This window comes from Canis lupus, chromosome 11 (genome assembly GCF_048164855.1).
Source record: "Canis lupus baileyi chromosome 11, mCanLup2.hap1, whole genome shotgun sequence".
Taxonomy (NCBI): domain Eukaryota; kingdom Metazoa; phylum Chordata; class Mammalia; order Carnivora; family Canidae; genus Canis; species Canis lupus.
Window position 1 is genome coordinate 58,363,974 of NC_132848.1, and position 24,689 is coordinate 58,388,662.

A 24,689-nucleotide genomic window follows, 5' to 3' on the forward strand; every position below is an offset into this window, starting at 1 on the left:
GAGGCAACAGGAGTCATTCAGAATCTTAAACCCTTTGCCTGGGGGTTGGGTGGTACAGAACCAATTACACTTGAGTTAAGCTGTCATTGCTCACAAGTAATAGCTACAGACTGAGTGCCTATTAACACACAGTTCCTCGAGTTTAAAATGCTTATGCCAGAGTAGCGTAGAACTGTTTGAAAGCCAGTCATTAATTGTGCACGTGCTCAGTAGGGTTATAATCCTGTTTTCCTTACTTGGCAATATGATGTTCTGTTTTTCTAACTCCTGTTTACAGGTGCTTGACAATGCTATTGAAACAGAAAAAATGATTGAAAAGTATGAGTCACTTGCCTCTGACCTTCTGGAGTGGATTGAACAAACCATCATTATCTTGAACAATCGCAAATTTGCCAATTCTCTGGTTGGGGTTCAACAACAGCTTCAGGCATTCAACACCTATCGCACTGTGGAGAAACCGCCCAAGTAAGATGCAGATTGGAGTGTATTACCATGAGTGTGGGGAAGGATGATGGTGGCCTTGGACCCTTGTTTCCTAACTTCCGTGACCTCATCTCATAATGAATGCCTCTCACCCCAAGGGCCTGTCTTACTCCTTTTCTTCTGACCCCGACTGGCTGGCTGAGCTCTGTTACAAACCAGGCCTTCTGTGAGCCCTTCCCTGTAGATGGTGCCCCTGGTATGTGTGGTATATTAGAGTCCTAGGAAATGGTACAGTCTCCAGTCCCTTATCCTGATGTGTTTCAGACACAGGTATCCTAGTACCTGATGTGTTTCAGAATTCCCTCTTCTCTGGATTTGAGAGAAGTAGCTGAGTACGCATATATTGTTTATTAGAAGACTCACGGTGGGCCTGAGACCCATTGTCTCCCATTAGTAACCCGTTGTCAGGCCTACTAATAAGTCCTAGCAAAGTGTGTAAATATGATGTGTTGAATAAAGACAGACAATAAATAGTTTTGTATCTGTTTAGTTCAGTTTTTACCATCCCCCCAAATTGATTTTTCACGTCTTTTCAAAGTTCTAAGTGTCAGGTAAGGATTTTTTAGAGTTCCCACGTCATTCCTCCTTTTTCTGTAACCCAGCTCATTTGTGAATTCCTTGTTGCCATTTCTGAAGCACTAGGTAGTGATTTGAAGCAGTTCTTGCTGAATGTATTCAGCTGTGTGTCCTGAATGAAGTCCATCGTCCAGGAAGTATAGTCTAAACCTTGAATGAAGTGATTAATAAAAGAATGGCACTGTGTGCCCCCAAGTATAAATCTCAGTAGCAATAGCCAGCCCACCAACCCCACCAAAATTCCAGTTGGGCGCATTTTGAGGTCTATAGTACCCAAAAACTAATGCACCATGTTTTCTCTACTGTGAGTTCCACATAAAACAGACCAGACATAAATTGCTTTTAAAATTGCATGGCTGTGTGAAATGTTTTTTTCTTCTTCTCCAAGAGCAAATGAATTTTTCCCTCTAAAGGAACACTTCTTTTTTTCTTCCTTTGCTTAGGTTTACTGAGAAGGGGAACTTGGAAGTGCTGCTTTTTACTATTCAGAGCAAGATGAGAGCCAACAATCAGAAGGTCTACATGCCCCGTGAGGGCAAACTCATCTCTGACATTAATAAGGTAATGTCGATCCCTTTTAGCCCTGTGTAGGCCCTGATCTTCTGCAGGCTTCAGGTTCAAGGGCTAGATTGCCAAGAGGGCAGTCTGAAAGGTTCCGACCCGGCCTGCTGAACTGATGAGTGACAGCAGTGGCTCGGGTTTTGCAGGGGGTCAAGCACATACTTGTGGTGGGCTGATCTCTTAGAGTTCTGGGAAGGAATGTTAGATTTTACCAAACCAGTCTTAGTTCACTCTCTTTACCTTGTTACTTTCATCTGTCCAAGGCAGTCAACTCTAGCGTCTTTAAACTTCAGAAGGGAGAACTTGAAACCTTATTTCATATATCTGGAATCTGTAGAGGTTGGGGCTTACAATTTTGGCTGTTTATATCAGAGACTGTTCAACAGTTTCCATGTTTTGTCTTTAATTAAAGAATTTCACAGCGGACATTATATTGTCAGTTTTACACATTTAGATTATTTTAAGTAGATGTTTTTTAAGTAAGATATATTTCATAGAGATTAATTTACTGTGGACATTTGGTGAGGATTTTGAAAAAAAAAAATGCTTAGGTGTGTGAATTAAAAACAAGGGCTCAAAAAAAAAAGGTGGGGTGGGGTTGCCTGGCTGGCTTGGTCGATGGAATGTGCAACTCTTGATCTTGGGGTCATGAGTTTGAGCCTCACATTGGGTGTAGAGACTACTTAAATAAATAAAATATTAAAATAACGAGTGGCTCGAGGTGGGGTGAATAAGAGATTCATAATACGATTTTTTTTTTCTGAGAAAAACCATTTATCTTTTTTATGTAATCAGAGCTATTGAAGATGATTACTTTATTTCCTCTCAAAGTAAGAGATTTATAATTTAGTTATATTGCTCCATATCTACACTGTTTTGATTTCCAAATATAATACAGGACTTTTAGATATAGATAGGATAGAGTGTTCCCATGAGGCTAAACTGGAAAAAAAAAAAAAAAGATTTCTTTTCTCAAGGCTTAAGAGTCAGTGAGGGTGGAAACGAGATGTCCCTTTTAAAAAAGTTCTTGGATCTTATTGAGGAGTACTAGCTGTTGATTGTAGCCAAGGAAAGTTCCTTGAACACTGCAGGAAACTGTTCTCTTTTTTTTTTTGCCTCTGTAGGCCTGGGAAAGACTGGAAAAAGCAGAACACGAGCGAGAACTGGCTCTGCGGAACGAGCTCATTAGACAGGAGAAACTGGAACAGCTCGCCCGCAGATTCGATCGCAAGGCAGCTATGAGGGAGACCTGGCTGAGCGAAAACCAGCGTCTGGTGTCTCAGGTTCTGCTCTAGACCTTTATTCGGGGAACTGTTCCTGGGGTCTCTAGAAATGCAGACCATACCCGAGGGCCGCAGGACAGCTGCTTATCAATATATATACACTGTTCTGAAGTAACTTGAGTCCTCTTGCTCACTTCCCATGAAGAGGATGTTTATCATTTCTAATATACTTTGTCTTCTGTTTATCTAACTTTTCATAGATTTGGAAGCAACTCAAGCAGAATTTGTTTAGAGCCAGTGAGTGAGTGTGAACTGCTCACGTTTATAAATCTTGGAAAATTTCTCTTACCTTCTATCTTTAACCATCTAATCCTTCAAGGCAGTTGGACTGGTCATGAAATAAGTAGAAATGACTTTCCTTTCTACCTGGCTTCACACAAACTGTCACCTGCTCCAGGCACATAGGTATAAGGTGCTGGATACGAGCCTATATCCCTCTATAAAAAGAAAAGTTGCTGATTTGCTTTGGGGGAGGGCATCTTAGCTCTAGCAGGAAGTCCTAAGTATCCTAGGAGAGGCAGAGACCAGCAGCTGGCAGGGTTCAAGTCATTGTGGCTCTAGGACCACCAGAGATTGTGTTCAAGACTCAACTTTGTTCTAGTTGGATGGCTTTCTTATTTTGTGTGTGTGGTTTTCTTTCCCCTGTTTCTCTGTAGGACAACTTTGGGTTTGACCTTCCTGCAGTTGAGGCTGCCACGAAAAAGCACGAGGCCATTGAGACAGACATTGCCGCGTACGAAGAACGCGTGCAGGCTGTGGTGGCCGTGGCTAGGGAGCTTGAGGCAGAGAACTACCATGACATCAAGCGCATCACAGCAAGGAAGGACAATGTCATCCGACTCTGGGAGTACCTACTGGAATTGCTCAAAGCCCGGAGGCAGCGTCTCGAGATGAACCTGGGGTTGCAAAAGATATTCCAGGAAATGCTCTACATTATGGACTGGATGGACGAAATGAAGGTAGAACTTCAGTGAAAGGAGGCCAGAGCTGATGCAGTGGGACCTCTCTTTTTTGACCTACCCACTGACCACACACCGTATTGTGTACCCTAACTGTCCACTCTGTAAAGCCAAAGGGGGCCCCATTACCTGTGGGAAGGTTGTTAGGTCAGGAGTTAAGTGGAGTGTGAAGTGTGAAAAAGTTGTATTGAAAACCAATTTCATAGCTAGGGGTCTGCTACAGTGATTTAGATTTAATTTAGAACTATTCCACAGTAGAGAATCAATCAATCCCATGACGGTTTTCTGTGTTTTTAATTCTTGAGAGTTGGACTAGCTTTCCATCTCATTGACGTGTGTGAGTGGCTCTATCTGGGGAGGGCCCAGGAAGGTAATGTGGGCAGACGGGATAGTGGTAGGCAACGTGGGCAGAGTGTGGGTCAAGAACCAGGTGGCCCCTGTTCACGTTGTCATGCAGGGGCTATGTAGTCTCCTTGAGCCTCCTTTCCTTGTTTTTAAGTTGAGATCAGTGACAGCAAGGATTAAATGTGCTGTAACATGTGTATACATCATAAGATGGGCCTGGTTGGAAGTGGCTGCCAGGGCCAGTTTGTGCTTCCTTTCTTAATTGACAACCCTGAGCATAGACTTCCAAGCTTTCCTCCTGCCCAGGAAGAGACCTGCCATTGTGCCAAGTCCCTGTCCCTATTTGTGTTCTCTGCTGCCGGCCATAGAAGGCTCATCCACGTCAGGCAGTCCCCCAGCTGGAAGGCATTTAGCTCTGTAGCTAGAACAGAACAGGGCGGTTTATAGACTGTACAGTGAAGGCCCCTTTATCTCAGCATTCTGTGTTCCCAAGCTCGACCTTATGCAAGGAGTTTCTTCCTGGGATGTAAGCCATCATTTTTTGCTTAACCTCTTGAACTATTCCTGGCAGAGGGATAGGGTCACCTCATACAATCAATTTGCCCCCTTATTGTCCCAGATTTATGGTGTTCTCAAGTATGGTCTGTCTTGACCTTTCAAAGTAGAAATGTTCATTAAAAACTAGCAGGGAGGCGCATTTCATTTTATAAATCATGTTTTACATTATAGTTCAGATTTTGGGCAAGAGACTTCCCTCAGAAGTAGGAGTGAAGTAGAGATTCCATCTGGAGAGAATGTCAGATGAGGCCCCCAACTTGGGCTGATGGAAGGAGAAAAGAAAGCATTAGTGGATTCAAACTTACACCAAAGAAATTGTGCAGGCCCTAGTAAGCGTGAAGCCACCTGGCCTTGTTTTTACTTGATTAAAGATGTGGTTGGTTTGTAAGCTTTCAACTAGATTTTTCTCCCATTGATGATATAAGTATTACAGAGGCACATCAGTAAGCTTTTAACTGAGGAAAACATCCATGTAAGGGTTCAGCAGCTTCTGGGAGATTTCTTTTCATTTTGAAGTGAAATAACTTCACCATTTGTCTCTCATCTTCTGGAATATTGCTGCGGTGTTTTTTCTTCCAGCCCCAATTCACACATTGTACTGGTTCCCCCTGCCCCACTCCCTTTTTTTCTATTCCGTTCTGAATGTATTTTTGACTTGCTTATTCCATTTAAAGTAGATGATCTTTACTTTATTATGTCTCTCCTGATGCTGGCTTTCCAGTTTGTTTGGTTTTATTCCGATTTGCTTGTCACTCTCCTCCCCTGGAGATGCGGTAGGGTAGCTGGCTCGTGAGAGGCTGCAGCGTGGCTGCTGGTTCTCAGCTTGTCCAAAAATGATGAGGCCCTGAAGTGAGGGTTGTATGCACAGATGTGCCCTCTGTTTTCTCTGTGCACAGGTGCTATTACTATCTCAAGACTATGGCAAACACTTGCTTGGCGTGGAAGACCTGTTACAGAAGCACGCCCTGGTTGAAGCCGACATTGGCATCCAGGCAGAGCGGGTGAGAGGTGTCAATGCTTCTGCCCAGAAGTTTGCAACAGATGGGGAAGGTAAGGGGGTAGATTGTTGCAGCCATTGCTTCCTCGCCACCAGAGAGAGACCCATCCTGATAGAAGTAGATGAGCTGTGTGTGCCAGTGGGGTGTTTGAAGTTACTGTGCTGTTGCAGTTTCCCAGTAGCTTGGTCTGCTTCTATGTCATGGGTACACGAGGTGCAGTAGGGTGGCATTCTGGATACTTTTAACTCTGTCAGGCTTTTCTGAAATGGACCTGTGTTTCCGTTAAATACCCAAGTACTGCTTGGTTGACAATCAGACTTTGCCTAGACCACCCTTGATAAATAGCAACACCCTGGTGTGGCCGCTCAAGCGTCTCATGGCTTTCACATCTAGTTGTACGTATCCTTTGTTAAAGGGTGTCTGAAAGGATTTGGTTGTGTTCCTTATATGAGAAACAAATGCTGCTGACCCTTTTCTTATGATTTATGTGCTTTTTTGGTTCATAAATGATCACTTTGCATTTGGGGCAAAAAAAAATAACACTTACCATTGCCACCCTCATCACCCACCCACCTCCAGTCAAGGCCCTAAAAGCTTCTCCATTGCCTTAAAACGTGGCCCTGCACTGAGAATGAAACTGATCATTTGGTGGTGAGAAAATGGGTGTAACTCACTACTTGCAAACGAGCAGGGACCTGTGCTTAAACTGTTGTGCTCTCATGTTCCTTCCTCGGCCTTAAACAGGTTACAAGCCCTGCGACCCTCAGGTGATCCGAGACCGCGTGGCCCACATGGAGTTCTGTTATCAAGAACTCTGCCAGTTGGCGGCTGAACGCCGGGCTCGTCTGGAAGAGTCCCGTCGCCTCTGGAAGTTCTTCTGGGAAATGGCAGAAGAGGAGGGCTGGATACGGGAGAAGGAGAAGATCCTGTCCTCTGACGACTACGGGAAGGACCTGACCAGCGTCATGCGTCTGCTCAGCAAGCACCGGGCATTCGAGGATGAGATGAGCGGCCGCAGCGGCCACTTCGAGCAGGCCATCAAAGAAGGTGAAGACATGATCGCAGAGGAGCACTTTGGGTCAGAGAAGATCCGAGAGAGGATCCTTTACATCCGGGAGCAGTGGGCCAACCTGGAGCAGCTCTCGGCCATTCGGAAGAAGCGCCTGGAGGAGGCCTCGCTGCTGCACCAGTTCCAGGCGGATGCCGACGACATCGATGCTTGGATGCTGGACATCCTCAAGATCGTCTCCAGCAATGATGTGGGCCACGACGAGTACTCCACACAGTCTCTGGTCAAGAAACACAAGGATGTGGCAGAGGAGATTGCCAACTACAGGCCCACCATTGACACGCTGCACGAGCAGGCCAGCGCCCTCCCCCAGGAGCATGCCGAGTCTCAGGATGTGAGGGGCAGGCTGTCGGGCATCGAGGAACGGTACAAGGAGGTAGCAGAGCTGACGCGGCTGAGGAAGCAGGCGCTGCAGGACACGCTCGCCTTGTACAAGATGTTCAGTGAGGCTGATGCCTGTGAGCTCTGGATCGACGAGAAGGAGCAGTGGCTCAACAACATGCAGATCCCAGAAAAGCTGGAGGACCTGGAAGTCATCCAGCACAGGTGAGTGGGGCGCTGCTTGTGGTGTGGGGGCTACCAGCCGCCCCTCGTTACCACCTGTGACCAGGGAGGTGAGTACCCTGTTGAATTGCCTTTCCAGGTTTGAGAGCCTTGAACCGGAAATGAATAACCAGGCTTCCCGGGTCGCCGTGGTGAACCAGATTGCACGGCAGCTCATGCACAGTGGCCACCCAAGTGAGAAGGAAATCAAAGCCCAGCAGGACAAACTCAACACGAGGTGGGTGTGCAGCCAGCAGTGTGCTGCTCCCTGTGTACCAGACGCCAGACCAGGGAGGGCGAGGTCACTTCTGAGCCTTGCTGTCAGGAATTTCCCACACAGGGTCACTGATAACGTGGCACTGATGTCACAGCATTGGCATCTGCCTTTCGACATACCTGAGTTTTGCAAGAAATGTCTTTTGGGGTGATGCCATTCAAGGCAGCCTGGCACCTGCCTGGCCCCATATAGGAAGTAGGGTATTACTACTGTGAGACCTGTGCCCAGTGTGGAGGACCGTGACATCCAGGTGGTACCTCTACTGTGCCTTTTGAGGTGATTCTGGAACAGAATTCTAGCATGTTTTTAGACATAATTGGCGAGTGGAAGTCCTGATTACCAACTTAGACCTTTGTCCTCATGTTATCTGTCTGTTGAATAAACACACTTGAATAGGTTGTGGTAGCCTCAGTTCTGAAGGTTACTGTCAGGTATTTTGAATTTGGAAAATATTCATTAGGTATAGTTCAGAGATAAGTAAAACTCACATGGCAGAAATGCAATTTCAGAAAAGTCACTGACTCTTTGGGGGACAGGTGTGTTATTACTGCCCACATTGGAGCTCTTTGAAACAAGTACCTGTTCATGTCAGGCTTTTTCCAGATCATATGGTGTCCTTTAAGCTGTTTGATGGTATTTGGTGTCCATAGACTGAGATGATATTCCCAAAAGCATTTATTCATAGCAGAGACGGAGTGAAAAAAAAAAAAAAAAGACAGCTTTGACCATCACTGTTAATGTCTGCACAGCCGTGAGCTGTCAGCCTGTCTCTGACACGGCTCTGTCCATGTCCTTGTGCTCACAGGTGGAGTCAGTTCCGAGAGCTGGTTGACAGGAAGAAGGACGCTCTTCTCTCTGCCCTGAGCATACAGAACTACCACCTTGAGTGCAACGAAACCAAATCCTGGATTCGAGAGAAGACCAAGGTCATCGAGTCCACCCAGGACCTGGGCAATGACCTGGCTGGCGTCATGGCCCTGCAGCGCAAGCTGACCGGCATGGAGCGGGACCTGGTGGCCATTGAGGCGAAGCTCAGCGACCTGCAGAAAGAGGCCGAGAAGCTCGAGTCTGAGCACCCTGACCAGGCTCAGGCCATCCTGTCTCGGCTGGCCGAGATCAGCGACGTGTGGGAGGAGATGAAGACCACCCTGAAAAACCGCGAGGCCTCCCTGGGAGAGGCCAGCAAGCTGCAGCAGTTCCTGCGGGACCTGGACGACTTCCAGTCCTGGCTCTCCCGGACCCAGACGGCCATCGCCTCTGAGGACATGCCCAACACCCTCACTGAAGCTGAGAAGCTCCTCACGCAGCATGAGAACATCAAAAACGAGATCGACAACTACGAGGAGGACTACCAGAAGATGAGGGACATGGGCGAGATGGTCACCCAGGGACAGACCGACGCCCAGTACATGTTTCTGCGGCAGCGGCTGCAGGCCCTGGACACTGGGTGGAATGAGCTCCACAAAATGTGGGAGAATCGGCAGAGTCTCCTCTCCCAGTCCCACGCCTACCAGCAGTTTCTTAGGGACACCAAGCAGGCCGAGGCCTTCCTTAACAACCAGGTACTGCTCCCCCGCCTTTGCTTCCTTCCTGGCAGAGCAGCCCCTGTTTGCCCTTTGAAGCTTTCTAGCCAGGCTGCCACTTCAGAGCACCCCTTTGTGGAAACAGAAGGTTAATGGAGAGGCTCCCCCCAGCTTCCAAGGCATTGAGACCCCTCACACTGTGGGGTATGGGAGCTGAAGGTTCCTGCAGAGTCCCGTTCTGTTTCAGCGGCTTTCAAGAATCCCTTAGGTTCTAAGTATGTGCTCATAGTATCGCATTAAGTTGGCAATATTCTGTAAGACAGTGATCCAGTTTGACAATTTGAAAGGTACAGTGAGGGGGTTTTCTTGTTTGAAAAAAAATTTTTTTTTTATCTGCTTGGGGTTTTTTGTTTTGTTTTTTGGTGCGGGACTAAGTGGTTCTGTCTTCCTTGCTCTAGGAAGAGTCAGGGGCTTCACCCAGTGACACAACAAGGTAGGAACCAGAGAAAGGAAACAGCTAAAGATAGTAGCCAATATCAGGGTTGTTAATCTGTCTTTTCAGGAGAGAGTTTGAACAGTTTGTCGCCACTGCCTTCATGACACATGAGAGGACCCTGGTGGCTGATGCATAAAGCGTTGCTTAGTTTCTTCACTTACTTTGGGAAAAAAATGTAGCGAATTGAACCACTTAAGGAAATTAAATTCCTTATGGTGCCCCACTAGGTTTTTCCCCTCCCAACCTTTTGTTTTCTCTGATCAGATTATTTAAGTACAGCGGAGCATGCGTTACGAAGTGTGTTGTATGGAAACCAAGGACCTAGGAAAAGGTGCTTTCATTATTCTGGAAACGAGTTGTGTATCTCGATGTTTCATCCTGCTCTGATTTTGGTTTTCTCTCTTTGCAAAAGGAGTATGTGTTGGCCCATACTGAAATGCCCACCACCTTGGAAGGAGCTGAAGCAGCTATTAAAAAACAAGAGGACTTCATGACCACCATGGACGCCAACGAGGAGAAGATTAATGCTGTTGTGGAGACGGGCCGGAGGCTGGTGAGCGATGGAAACATCAACTCAGATCGCATCCAGGAGAAGGTGGACTCCATTGATGACAGGTACGGCACTCCAAAGCTCCTGAGGGAGTCCCAGTCCTCTAAATCGTTAGCCGAAAGTCCTTGGGAGTGTGAGTATCAATCTTCCACTGGGTGGGGTATGGACAGCTGGTAAAATTTAATCTACCCACCCCAGAAAACTAGTAAGCAGTACATCGGTACCTAGATACGTGGTTCTCATGGTCAGGCATGTACAGGTGTCCACAAAAGAAAACTCTGAGGAGCCAAACTAATATTTAATCAAATATTTATGAGAGCTGTGATGCCAGTTAGCAATCCGATATAAGCTATGCCCTTCCGGAGTTGATATGTGGAGCCTGTCGCATGATGGGACCCTGAGAGCCACACTTCCCCAGCTAAGCCCATGTTCACCTTCATCCATGCAAGGATCCTCTGAAGCCTTCCAGGAGCAACTAGGGAGGGGCGGCGAGGTTTACTTGTCCTGAGTACCTGGCAGAGCCACATTATCAGGGCCCTCTCAGAAAATTGGCTTGGATAATGCCGTAACAGGATTTTTTCATGATGAGAGAAAAGTCCCTTTCGTCTTCTGCCAAGGCATCTCTAAGATTTGATGCTCTTATTTTTATTTATTTACTCATTTATTCACAGTTAAGACTTTTCTCCCTGACTGAAGGCCAGCGTACTCTGTGTGTACCTTAATTCTCACCCTGCCTTAGGCTGTTATTAAGGTGGGATATCAGTGCAGATCAGGGTTTGGCTGCACCAGCACAGGCTGGTTCTGGCCTGGCCAGTTGCATCCTGGTTTAGCCTATCTGGGTCAGTCTCTAGTTTCTGTTCCAACTGATCTTCTGTGGTCCCAGTTTGGGCTGGATTTAAGGGCTCATTGTGAAACTGATGTCCTCAAGAAACTTCTTTTCTGGCTCTCAAGCGCAATGAAAAAGAAGAACTTTTTGCTGAGAGCGTTTTCCTTGCTTAGCTTCTCCAAGAAGGGTCTCCTGGGATCCTGGGCCATATGAACTTCCTGTGATATGCGGTGAAAGGGGCAGTGACTCTCTTCTCAAGAAGACTGAGCTTTTGGCTTTAACATTTCCAAGTCTGTCCTTTTCACTGATTCATAGCCTCAACCACGCATTTGAAGGGTGCTGTTATGGAATAGGATATGACATACGTTATCATTTTGTATCTGTTGCTCCTCAAACAGCTAAAAAAAAAAAAAAAAAAAAAAAATTCCTCACCAAACCCTTGATTGTGAAAAGCAAAGACTAGGCAAGGTTTTCCTAACTTAGAGAAAAAGAATTTCCTTTTTTCCTAATGTTAAACCTCGAGTTATTTTGTAAGTCTAATACGTCATGCGTGTCTGTGTTCGATGCATACAGCTGGTTTCCTGAGGGCAGACTTGGCGGTTAGGGACACGTGCTTCCAGGCAGGCGTGCAGCTGCCTTGCAGTTTCCTGCGTGTGTTTACACGTCCCCTGATGCTGCAGCTGTGAGGGGTTTTTGGAAGCAGGTGATACTGTCAAGGCTGGAGACTCCTGGATATGAGAGAACATTTCAGCAGCCCTCAAATGTGGTTTAGCCTTCCTTTTGCCCTTGACTCGGAGCCTGGGCTCCTGGGGTCCCAAAGACTTCTTAAGATTTCTGTCTTAAAAAAGAAATGGAAAATACTATCTATAGTTGGAAGGGGGGGCGGGGCTTTCCATTGATCTGCCCTCAGGACAACTACGTCTTCCTCAGCTGGTGTTAACTGCATTCTGGTTTCACTTGTGTATCCCCAGAGGCCTCAGGATCAGAAACTGACCCCAGAGGATACTTGCCTGTTAAAAAATACACAAATACGTGAGTTCCAGGTGCTATGGGGGCACAAGCTAAGTAAATACCTGGACCTTCAGATCTAATCTCTTGTCCAGAAACATTCTGATGCTCTTGTGAAGCTATTTTCATAAAATGCAAAATCATTATAATGTGCTTACGTTCCGGAAATCTTGCCGATTTCCGTGGAGCTTGTTGAAATGAAAAAGTACTAGAACAAAGACACTGGCTCTTAACAGATGTGGGTGGGGTGCGAGTGACCTTTAACGTGCTCATGCCTGGGTGGAGGGGAGCCTGCTGTCCAGGCTTGCCCTGAGGGTGCAAATGGGTGAGCTTCCTGGCTCGAGAGAAGTTCCAGCCATGGTGCAGTCCTGAGAGAACAAGGAAACAGGATCCAGCTTCATAAAGCCAGACCCTGTCTCACTGCGGGGAAAAGCTTTCGTATTACCCATCTGTTTTATTCAGGCACCTGTGGTTCTTTAGTTTTTTACAAGAACCACAGTTAGACTTAGCATCTGCCTCAGAAGATGAAGGAGCTTCTGACTCTTACTAGAGGGGTAGAAAGTGAGAAATGGAAATAAAGCAACAAGTTTAACCTCGCCCCAAACAAAGAGCACCTTTAGGACTGTAAAAAACTGCGGTCAAGTTTCAGAAGGTCCTTCCCTATAATTAAATCCATGACCCAGCCTTGAAAGGCTTTCCTTGAATGCCATTGGTTGCCAACTCTCAGTTCTCTTGAGGGTTTTCTGAGTCTGCAACAAGTGTCATGCTGCCCATGTGGCTGTTGCCCACTCTGCAGAGCTTAATCCCTCAGACACCATCATTGTGTCCTCTCGGAGATCTGTCATTGGGACATGGGGCCCTAAGTCACCCTTCCGCCTTTCCCTTCTCCCTGGTCCCCATAGAAGAGAGAGACTGCCTGGCCAGAATCTGTCGGGTGTCTGTGAGACTTGAGTATGTAAGCTCCAGTCAGACTTCTGTCTGGTTGTGCTTCTGTCTTCGTGAGACTTCTCAATTATTTGAGAATTATTTTTTTTTCCATCATTGCCATGAGCTTCAAGGGGGTGTGTCCTGTTGTAGCTGCCAGTTTCTAGTCCCTCCTCGCCTTCTGAGCACTTGCATGTGGCTCTGTGGAAGGGACTGGGGTCTTTCATTCCAGGCTTTGTGCCTGACTCCAAATAACCTTCCTCCTGAAGATTGGCTTTAGCTTCTTAAAACCCCCTACCAAGAGTGACTGGAATTTGAGGTTCGGAAAAAAGAAAGTTAAACTTTTCTTAGACATTCCTTCGTCATCCACATTTTTAGACACCTAATTCCTTTAGCCCAAATTCACTAACAGTCTTTAAATAATTTTTAAAAAAATTTTTGGGGGATCCCTGGGTGGCGCAGAGGTTTGGCACCTGCCTTTGGCCCAGGGCACGATCCTGGAGACCCAGGATCGAATCCCACGTCGGGCTCCCGGTGCATGGAGCCTGCTTCTCCCTCTGCCTGTGTCTCTGCTTCTCTCTCTCTCTGTGACTATCATAAATAAATAAAAATTAAAAATAATTAAATAAATTTTAAAAAAAAATTAAAAAAAATAAATTTTTTGGTATCTGAGAAAGGATATCAATGCAGTAAGGAGGCTTTGGCCTTTGTTTTTTGTTGTTCTGAAAGCAGTAGAATGCTGAAGGTGTGGGAGGAGAAGCCACAACCTTTCGTCTCATCCATGGCGCTTGTCAGTTTAGTTGCTGCTTTCTGACCTGTGCACCACCATTAGACATGCATACACTCTTTCCATTTAGCATTACTTAAGAAATATTTTTCTATTTTTGCATTTTGGTAGTATTATTTCCACTCATGTTCTTCCAGTTGTTCTGTAGTCACTGGCACCTTCTCGAGCAGAGAGCATTTCCCTTTGGTTCCCCAGGCAGATGAATACCGGCCCTGCCACCACAGTCAGTTGTTTGCCAGCATTCACTGAAGGTCCGTGTCGCCCATGGCATCACTGTAAGCTCTTTCTTGCTCCCTCGGAAGGTTCTCATGGGTCACTCAGCAGCTGGTGCTCCCTGGGCTGCTCGTGGCATCCTAGAGAATCACAGATTATGTTCTCCTCATCCCTCTGTGGGAGCCGAACAAGAGAGACTCTGCGCAAGCACACATAGCAAGAAATTGCTTTGAGGCTCAGAATGAAAACCCAATGTCCTTATCTACCCCAGTTAATACCCTTCACTAAGTCTGGCTGGCTGGCTGGCTGGCTTAGGTTTCTTGGGAATATTGGGGAAGCTGTATTCAGGGCATGGGTGCTTGGTTGTCTGTGCAGTAGCTCCTCCCTGTAGCCACAGAGCTGCATCAAGGCCATCCTCCTCACGGCGCTCCCAGCTCTCCCGGCATCCACATAACTGGTGTTCACAGTCTCGGGTGGAGAACCTGAGCCACCTCAGGAGGGAGGTGAGGGAGGCTTGCTGAGCGGTTCTGGCACCACAACGGCGTGTGTGAAGAAGCCCTGTGGACAGCATTCAGGCTGGGCAGCCAGCACCCCCATTTGCCTTGTCATTCCCCAAGTTCAGCTCCTCCCAGTTCTTAGGAATTTTTGCTTACGATTTTGTGCTTCAGCTTCATTAAGCCTTGATTACCCTTACCTGTTAATAAAGAGTGGGATCTAGTAAGTAGATAATCTCACAGGTCTCAACATTTTCATTCCTGGTTCATTGTTGGGAGGGCAGGGAGGGTTCTCAGGATGGGCAAATATTTATCTAGGAGACATAAATTTAAAGCCCTTTGTATTGTTATCTATGGTTTTTTAGCCATGAATTGTCACTCAGTTTCTTGAAGATGAGTCTCAAATTCTCCCACAATGCCTCAGATGGGGACTTGTACCGAGTGCATGCTCAGATTTTATCCCTTAGCACCAGATTAGGAAGCACTGTATTTGCACGGTTCATTTGAGGACATCCGCTGCCTCGGAAAAAAGAAAGTTAAACTTTTCTTAGACATTTCTTCCTCTTTCCACCTGTCCTGGCTTGGACAGCTGTTTTGATCTCTTTTATACTGTGGCTCACTCATTTGGAGGATGCTAAATTCTCTTCTTTATTTTGCCTTTTTGACATAATGAGAGCTGTACAAGCCAACTGCTTTTATCATATGTAGAAACCCAGGGAAGACATTGAGTTGTAAATTCAGTATTTCAACATGCTGTATTTCTTCTTCTAAAAATTATTTTTATTATTATTATAACAGACATAGAAAGAATCGTGAGGCCGCCAGTGAGCTTCTGATGAGATTGAAAGACAACAGGGATCTTCAGAAATTCCTGCAAGATTGTCAGGAGGTATGTCTCCCTTCAACCCCTCCCTTCTTTCCTTCCAAGGAGAGCGAGAACACTTGGAAGAAGAGCCCTTGGGATTATAAAATTAATTGAGACCCAGAAATTCATTTCCAGCTGGGGTAGTGTGGCACCTCATCATTTCTCCAGCCTACAAGCTACCACTTAGAATAACTAGAGTCTTTCTAATCTAGAATAGTTGAGAATTCTGCTATTACAGTGGACCATAGCCAATCGTTGCTTTTTTGTTTTAATTTAATTAAACTTACATAAAATCCAGAATGTAATTCTTCCATCATTCTAGGTGTATTTTAAGTGCTCAGTAGCCAACTGTGATTAACAGTTGCCACATGGGACAATGCAGATCTAGAACATTTCTAGATCCATGTGATATCCTAGAATAGTGTGTAATTTTAAACTATGTTTTAAGTATTTATTTAAAAGAATACACATTTAGTGTTATGGAAGGAGAGAGCTAAGGGGAACTGGAACTCGCTACCCAGGTAAGAAGCAAAGATATAAAAAAATTAGGCCTGAGTTTCTTACTCACCAAGGACCTTCAAACACCTACCTTTCAGATTCCCTGGATACGTGTCTAACGTGGCAAAAGCAGCGATCCTGATTTTAGACTCCTAAGTTTTACCATGTGGTATTAATCTGATGATTCTCTTACTATTTCATGCTCCCCTGATACATGCATAAACAAACTTGGAAAACTAAAGTTAGCCAGAAAAATGCAGTCTCTGCAAGCCAGTTAGAGAAAAGCCTCTGGCTACTTCCACATGTTCATGAGTACATGGCATTCTTCTATCTGCCAGAGAATAACAGTGAGACTCCGTTTTATCTGGTTTATTGGGTGAAATCCCAGTTCTGGAGGCAGAAATGGGATGAAGTTCATCCCAGTGAAGCTGTAGGGACCTTGGAGGAGGGGTATTATTGGGCGTGGGGACAGAATCAGCTTGTGTGCGAAGAACATGACTGCGATATCACAACACCTTGCAGGCAAGCATATGGCTGTGTGTTAAAAAGAAATACAGCCCCAATAGCAGTCATGTTAGATCGTGACAAGTGATCCTTCATGTCCATTTAACTGCTATCTTACTGTGATTCTTGTAATATGCTTCAGCAGCTAAACCTTCAGAAAGAAAGCCCCTGAACTATGTAGGTTAGGGTCTGTCAGCTTTCTGTGCCACTCTGATGAATCTCGATCTGTGAGGTAATTGCCTGGAGCCAGACAGGCTGAAGACGAGTGTCTCTTCAAGTGATGCTCAAGCATTAATAAGCCTTTTGGATAGGGTGCTCATTTTAAAGAGGTATTTGTGTCCCCCAGACAGGACATAGAGGAGAGCGATGGGACCTGAAGTTAGCTGGGTAGGGTTGCATGTTGTTCCACAGTGAATATCAAGTGGTTTTTCAGCCCTGGAAGGATGAGGAGCTGTTTGCAGCCTGGGCTTTGCCTTCCACACACTGCAGGTCCCTGTATTACCCCTTGATAGTTCCCTTGTAGTACCATGGGTGATTCATTATAACTTCAGGCCATACTGAGGGAGAGGTGGGAGTCAATAGAATTCCATGCTTTTGCTTAAAGGGCAAGTTTAGTGAGATGAAATTCATGGACCTCAACTTGGACTTTTTGGGGAAAAGCCAGAAAATGAGCAGGAGATGAGATAAGAGGAAGAACCCTTGAGAGAAACCCCATTGAAGTTTCCCTCTGTTTGCCATTACATATATGTGGATTCATAAGTAAAAACGTTTGGGGAAACTAAGTGGATAAAATGATCGTCCTTCCCAGTGGAATCACAGGAAATGGTCATTAGATCTTTGTTAATACTTGTTCCAAATTAGCACCCTTGGCTATATGGAGTTCCCGCCTTGATATACACCAGTGACTGTTGGGTGTGCCTGGAGGCCTCCATCCTATGATTGCCCCTTACAGTGTGCAGAAATGTTTTGGCTGGGCTGCTACGTCCCAGGAATGATATGCAGGTCTCCTTGAGACTGCTCTGCCAAATCTTCCTGGTTTAGCCTTTTTCTCCTTAAGCTTCATTAAAAGTTAGTACAACTGTAGGATCGGCTAGAGTTGCTGTCTCTCACATGAGCATGTACGGTCTCTATGTAGTGATGGAATTTAGATCAGGTTTGAGGGCTCCAAATCCCTTGGTATAGAAGTGCAAGCAAAGAGGTGGTTCCAGTATTCTTTGGCTGTGAACTCTGCATCATTCAGCCTTGTTAAAATACATACCCTTGTTTAAATGTCCAGCTCTCAATTTCAGTCAGGTCATGATTTCAGGGTCACTGGGCATGGTGCCTACTTAAGATTCTCTCTCTGTTGCCCTATGCCCCTGCCCTCACACTCTTTCTTTGAAAAATTAAATTAAAAAGTACCTTTTAAGCTAGGATCTTGGAGAACAGAGTGTCTGTATGAAACAGCTTTGCATTTTAAAAATCTACCTTTTAAGTTGCTAGAAACTTCCACAGTACCCAGAGATCAGATTTACTACCATTGCTGACTATAGGTATTGTCCAAAGTCTAGGGAACCTTCTCAGTGAGTGCCTTGGCCAGAGCAAGCACAGGTTGTGAGATCTGCCTTTGTTGCCACCTCCAAAGACCACCGGATGGGGAAATTTACTGCAGCCCCTCCCCCCCCCCATTCCCACTTGTGGGTGGGGACGTAAAGCGCATCAGTTTTTGTAGTGGTTATTTCAACGTGAATTCCTGAAAAGTGATTTAGGAGTTACTGCTTTTCTGTTTTATTTCCTCACATCATAGGGAAACTGTATTCAGAAACTGAAGGTGTGGTTTGTGTGGGGGTTTTTTGCGGGGGGTGGAGAAGGCAGTATAACTAGACTTGTGTTACAAGGGGTAGCAAGTTCTGTTACTTTGAGCTTGATTCAGTGATCAAAGCATTTTTCCAATCCTTCTCCAATCTGCGCAGTGTTCTTTTTTGCAGAGAATGAGTATATTCTTAAATGACCTTTGTAAATGCCCACAAATAATAATGGTAGTTCTGATTGCAGAATGCTGATGAAGGGCTGATGAACTAGCAAGTTCCATAGATCCATTTCATTGTGCTGTATTGCGTGATGCTTTATCTGTAGGATGATGTGTTCAGCAAAGAGCAGATTTGTTTATAAGCCTCTGATTTTTATGTAGCTCTTTTTTTTTTTTTAAATCTCTCTGGGTAGGTGGTTATGAATAGCAAAAATATGTGAATGTCCTTTGCACTTTGGATAAATGCCTTCTATTGTGTTTAATCTGTGTGCATGTGGAAGACGGGAAGTTTTACCATTTGGTTCCCTTTTAACCTCTTTCCCCCTTGGACTGAATGAATGGCCATAGTAATTCAGATTTTAGCTACCCAGATAACTGGGGAAAAAAGGTAATTCTTTTAAAGTAGGAAATTTAGTGTCTCTATTGTGTAACCAATCTATGGGCCTAGCTTACAAAGGGCTGTATGAGATTTATTGGTTTTTCACCTCAGTAAAGAATGACAACAAAAATCTCCCCACCTTTTGCTTTGTACCCCCCCCCCCCCCCCCCCCGTGTGGTGGATGCATATGCTTAGAAAGGTAGAGATGGTGCCCAGGAAGCCTGGAAATTTGCCCACATTCAGAGCCAGTGCTGCTCCCGTGACCGGCATTACCCTCCTTGACATCCTTTTCAAAGAACAGACTTTCTGTTGTTTAAACAAATTTATGGGGAAGCCTTTCCCAGCAGCAGCCCTGAGTGTGAGTGAGTGGCCTTGGAAATGTTGGTCCTGTGAGGGTTCTTTTCATTTTTCTTGCCATTTCTCAACACTGCAGAGTGGACCATGAAGGGCTTAGGGTGCAAATTTGTTGTATAAGATGTGGGCTTCTTATGGTCACACAGAAGGGACATGGTCTCTGAAGACCTTTGGTTCTGGGCTGGTCTACATTCCTTTGTGTATCTTTCTCTTAAGGCAAACAAAAAGCTCTTCCTGGGTTAGTTAGCACTGTGTATGGGGGTAGGAATTAGAACCTGGCACAGCCAACTATAGGCAGTAAGGAGCCGAGCGAATTGGGATGAAAGCCAGCAAGGGAAGTGTGTCCAGGGCCTGCGGCTGGGCTGACTCCCACCCTCGGCCTCACGAGAGAACTCCCTTCTCAGATCTGTCAGCAGCTGGCAGGCTTTGTGAGTCTTTGCAGAATTTAGATCCAAAGAGACATGTTGGGTCTCAAAATCAAGTCCTGAGGAGTGTTCGTGGCCTGAATGGAAGACTCTTTACAAAAATAGAGGCTATAGCAAAAGAGGTGAAGGTGACTCAAACTTTGAAGGAAACTTTAAAGAGGGCATCATTGTTGCCTTACTCCTACAGTGAGCAAGTTATTTATGCTTTTTGGCATTCCCATAGATACACTGTGAAGGGAAAGGGAGGAATAAAAGAGTGAGGGTTCTGTGTTTGGTCTTTTTCATATATAATAGAAAACTAGAAAGAGTAAAAAGATTACCGAATAGAGTAAAAGGCAGTTAATCATGATTAACATGGAATAGCTGGCACAAGTATTTGGAAGAGAAAGAAGATTGTGACTTGGACTGGTTAGGGCAGAATTTTAAACACAGGCCTTTGAGGGGAAGGCTGGTTACGCGTGCCAAGCACTTTGAAAGCTGGCTCAGAGAGCTTTTGTACTCCTGGATTTAACTTTAGATACATACTTCGGAGCCAGGCTCAGGTACATCTCCCGTACAATGGAGTTAACCAGTCATGACAGGTCAGAGTCGTAAAGTAAATATTTGGTTGTCTGTTGACATGGAAACGTGCAGTATGCATAGTACAACATAACACAACTCTTTCCAGGCAGAAAAACGGCTGATGTCTGTGATCACAATCTCTGAAACCTTTCTGATTTTTGTTTTTCCTAGCTCTCTCTCTGGATCAATGAAAAGATGCTTACCGCCCAGGACATGTCTTATGATGAAGCCAGAAATCTACACAGTAAATGGTTAAAACATCAAGCATTTATGGCAGAACTTGCATCCAACAAAGAATGGCTTGACAAAATTGAGAAGGTGAATTAAAATGTTTGATGAGGCTCGTGTTTCTTTGGTGTGGCCACAACATGGAAGTGAACTCCTCTCTTTAGCACATTCTCTTGCATTTTTGCATCCTATACAGAAGTAATACAGCCAGGAGCAGTCCCTCTTACTAATTCCTGACTTGTACCCACTAGAAGGGAGAAAAGCAGAAACCCAGCCAGGTGTGGAACAAAACGCTTGATTAGCTTTTTAGTGGGTACTGGCTGTTGGGTTTCTTTTGTTTCTCACCTGCTGCAGATGATGGGCTGCGGGCCCCCTGGACCGAGTCCCTACTATTTTGATTCATCACGTGTCCTGGTCTATGAGAGACTGATGATTTGCGCAGAATTTAGAAATACTATGTATTTTACATTTTCCCATTTTTCTAGTGTGACCAGACACTACCATAACTTAAAATGTATCATTTTGGCACAGGGAGATTGTGTGCGGCATACTGAACGTGAAAATGAAGTTCCCCACCCCCTCTTCTCTTCCTCAGGCTTTTTACATTGTTTCGTACTCTAATGGTTAAATTAACGTGTCACGGTCTTTGGGGGCCGAGTGGAGGGGAGGAAATCCGAAGTCTTTAGCACTTCCTGCTGCCCCCGTTGAAACTGTTTGATCATGCAGTGGTCACTTCTTGCTGTCCTCTCTGAGAGCCATGTAGTGTCCATAGACTAGGCCCTTGTCCATTTATTAAGCAGTAACCTTACATGGAAAGGCTGTGTGTTGAATTGAATAGGTAGACCACAGATTAAATATTTTAGGGTGGTTTTTCTTTTTCCTTTTTTTTTTTTTTTTAGGGTGGTTTTTCATAGTGACCTTTGTTCTCTAGCAAACTGTATTTATTTATGTTTTCCAGGAAGGAATGCAGCTCATTTCAGAAAAGCCCGAGACGGAAGCTGTGGTGAAGGAGAAACTCACTGGTTTACATAACATGTGGGAAGTCCTTGAATCCACCACCCAGACCAAGGCCCAGAGGCTCTTTGATGCAAACAAGGCTGAACTTTTCACCCAGAGCTGTGCAGATCTGGACAAATGGCTGCACGGCCTGGAGAGTCAGATTCAGTCTGATGACTATGGCAAAGACCTTACCAGCGTCAACATCCTGCTCAAAAAGCAACAGGCAAGTGGATGAGGCGACCACATACTTGGGCCTGTTTCTGTTTTATTGACATCGTCTTTACAGTCTTAACTTGCACACCATGTCGTCAACCACCTGTCTTCTGTGTGAAGGGGCTTTAACCCAGCAGAGTGTCCTGACAGCATCATGGCCCATTTCTAGAATCAGCTGGAAAGGCATAGTATCGTAGAAGTATTTGGGTGTCATCATCTCAGTTGACGGATAATATTACCATTTAATAGTCGAGAAAATACTCATTTCAGTCAGTTCTGCAGTTTACACAAGAGAAAGCGATCCTATTTCCATACTTGCTGTATAACATCCAGTAAATATTTGTTATCTTAGTTGGTTAGGGTATTTTTTTTTTCTGTAAGATTTTATTTATTTGAGAGAGCAAGCATGAGTAAGGGGTGGGGAGAGGTACCGGCAGAGGGAGAATGAAGAATGAGACTGCCTGCTGAGGAGGGAGCCCGATGCAGACTCGATTGCAGGACCCCAGGACCGTGACCCGAGCCAGAGGCAGACACATAGCCAACTGCCGGGTGTCCCCACATCAAGGTACTTTTTAGATGAGAACAACAGGAAAGTTGTTGTCCTTGTAGGAACCAGGGCAGACTCAGTGGACCCTCCTGGGTCCACTGTCCTGGCAGGAGGCCAGCTATCTCAGGGGTTGGGCAGGACAAGCCTCATGCAGGAAAGTCTTGACCAGATCAGCCCTGAGGCTTTGTGTCTCCCGGAGCTTCCTGATGCAATAAAAGGAAGTTATTTACTCACTTATTTGGGGACATGATAGTACTGTATTCTAAAGGCAAATGAACTTACTTAAAATTTCTAGAAAACAGCTTTAGTGAAGCTGAGAAAGCAGGTTGGTGTCAGAATCATGTGCGGCTCCCAGGCCCCGGCCCCACGGTCCTGCTTGGAACCAGTCACTGTGGCAGTGTCTTTGCCCAGTGCTGAGGCCTGTTTCTTCAGAGTGATACCCACCCTTCCTTTTCCTGAGTGATGCGGTTTCTTGGCTACGTTACCATGCGTTAGGGAGTTTTGTTATGGGTGCTCTGTCCTTGAGGCTGTTTACTTCCTCGCCCGGGAAAGGAATCCATTTGTTCCCAGACGCAGCCCCCTCGTCTCACAGCCATCTGCGTGTGACATTTCCTGAGTGAGACCCCACTGCTTTCATTTTCCTTTTGTAAATAAGCAATTAGCATGTTTTCATCTCATGATCTAGTATTAAAAAAAGAAAATCACCCTTCTGATTGAAGAAATTGAGAGAAGACAGTAAAACTAGCTATCCTTTTAGCCTAAAAGAACTGGAACCTTGAGACATTACTTTTTCCTGACGATTACATGGGTTTCCAACATCGTTATGGCTTGTGAACCAGCAGCTGAAGACTGTCCTTTCCCCATAATTAATCTTGTGTTTTTCTTGTCATTTGCCTTCTAAGCTCCTGGACAAACTTGAATATTGTTCGGGTTTAAATACAATGGAAAGTGGGGGCACCGGCGTGGCAGAGTCGGTGAAGCGTCCGACTTTTGACCTCAGGGTCGTGAGTTCAAGCCACATGTTAGGTCTATCACTCTGGGTGTGGAGCCTACTTAAAAAAAAAAAAAAATCCTGGAAAGGGAATAATTGATAGTTTGATAGATGTTAAGAATCCTTTCTTAGACTCTCCATTATATAAATTTATGCTCAATCTTCCATTTTGGCCAGTTCCCAAAACAAACATTTTATAGGACTGTGTGTGTCTTCCTTGTCTCTAGTGTGCCACCTGGTCTCTTTTCTGCCTTCAGATGCTGGAGAACCAAATGGAGGTGCGGAAGAAGGAGATCGAGGAGCTCCAGAGCCAGGCCCAGGCCCTGAGTCAGGAGGGAAAGAGCACCGACGAGGTGGATAGCAAGCGCCTCACGGTACAGACCAAGTTCATGGAACTGCTGGAGCCCTTAAGCGAAAGAAAGCATAACCTGCTGGCCTCCAAAGAGATCCATCAGTTCAACAGGGATGTGGAGGACGAGATTGTAAGTAGACCTTCACCACACAAAGGGCTTTTCCGTAAGCCTCCTCACCTGACCTGCCTTAAGCCTTGTTCTCATTTCTTGTTAGGCTCACTTTGGGCCGCATTGGTGAGCTGGACTATCGAAGCCCATGCTTTTATGTATTGACACAAAATGCAACTCCATTGTTTCCTTTGATTTCCTAAAGATGTGCTATGGTTTTAATGCCTCTAGAATAGTAGTTTTAAAGATAAATTAGGCATGAGGACTCCCAGTGAGTCTAGCAGTGAGGATGAAATAGGGTCTGAAAGACTAGCCCTTGCAATGGGATTGTACACACCTTCTCTCTCTCAGGCTGGCCTTCCTGCCGATCCTCTGTTGCACGTGTTGACATCAAGCATTTGTTCTTTTTGAGACGTCCTAATCACCTGTATTTACAATTCTTTCCAGTTGTGGGTTGGAGAGAGGATGCCTTTGGCGACTTCCACGGATCACGGCCACAACCTCCAGACTGTGCAGCTGTTAATAAAGAAAAATCAGGTAAGTGTTTCTGCTTGGGCTAGCTCAGTCTGATAAATATTTGCTCCAGGTTACAGGGCAGAGAACAGTGAAGGTTCACTGTTTCCCCTCGGCACTCACAGAGCAGCCTTCTGTCGGGGCCCAGCAAGCCTTATTTGTGTGTTCCCCACTCCCACAGACCCTCCAGAAGGAGATCCAGGGACACCAGCCTCGCATTGATGACATCTTTGAGAGGAGCCAGAACATTGTCACCGACAGCAGCAGCCTCAATGCTGAGGCCATCCGGCGGAGGCTTGCTGACCTCAAGGAGCTGTGGGGCCTTCTCATCGAGGAGACAGAGAAACGCCACAGGCGGCTTGAGGAGGCGCACAGGGCCCAGCAGTACTACTTCGATGCGGCTGAGGCTGAAGCATGGATGAGTGAGCAGGAGCTGTACATGATGTCTGAGGAGAAGGCCAAGGTGAGAGAGGTTTCTAGTCCTGCCCCAGGGAACCTCAGACTTGGGCTCGGAGGTGCTTTTCTATTTTCTGCTGGTAGCTGTGTCTTTGTGAAACATCTCATCATTGCCTTTGAGTGTCACAGAGGACACTGTGCTGCATGAAGGTGACTGAAATCTGGTGTTTCCCCTTGCTACAGAACCTTCTTATGTGAGCCCTGGTGTGTCATT

The 24,689-nt window shown here is 45.6% G+C and overlaps 1 protein-coding gene across 11 annotated transcripts in view; it reads left to right on the top strand.

The window, feature by feature from the left end:
- Nucleotides 1-24,689, top strand: part of SPTBN1 (spectrin beta, non-erythrocytic 1) — a 197,487-nt gene that overhangs the window by 145,983 nt on the left and 26,815 nt on the right. For all 11 annotated transcript variants that reach the window (XR_012003462.1, XR_012003463.1, XM_072768372.1 and 8 more), the window contains 15 exons: nucleotides 278-465; nucleotides 1,503-1,620; nucleotides 2,745-2,903; nucleotides 3,560-3,862; nucleotides 5,662-5,815; nucleotides 6,508-7,378; nucleotides 7,476-7,613; nucleotides 8,458-9,214; nucleotides 10,084-10,286; nucleotides 15,272-15,362; nucleotides 20,239-20,385; nucleotides 21,254-21,517; nucleotides 23,303-23,527; nucleotides 23,954-24,043; nucleotides 24,201-24,482. Coding sequence is in view for 9 of the 11 variants with exons in the window: in XM_072768372.1 (XP_072624473.1) it covers nucleotides 278-465; nucleotides 1,503-1,620; nucleotides 2,745-2,903; nucleotides 3,560-3,862; nucleotides 5,662-5,815; nucleotides 6,508-7,378; nucleotides 7,476-7,613; nucleotides 8,458-9,214; nucleotides 10,084-10,286; nucleotides 15,272-15,362; nucleotides 20,239-20,385; nucleotides 21,254-21,517; nucleotides 23,303-23,527; nucleotides 23,954-24,043; nucleotides 24,201-24,482 (3,990 nt within the window). In the remaining 2 variants the exon portion in view is untranslated. The remainder of the gene's footprint in view (nucleotides 1-277; nucleotides 466-1,502; nucleotides 1,621-2,744; nucleotides 2,904-3,559; nucleotides 3,863-5,661; nucleotides 5,816-6,507; nucleotides 7,379-7,475; nucleotides 7,614-8,457; nucleotides 9,215-10,083; nucleotides 10,287-15,271; nucleotides 15,363-20,238; nucleotides 20,386-21,253; nucleotides 21,518-23,302; nucleotides 23,528-23,953; nucleotides 24,044-24,200; nucleotides 24,483-24,689) is intronic.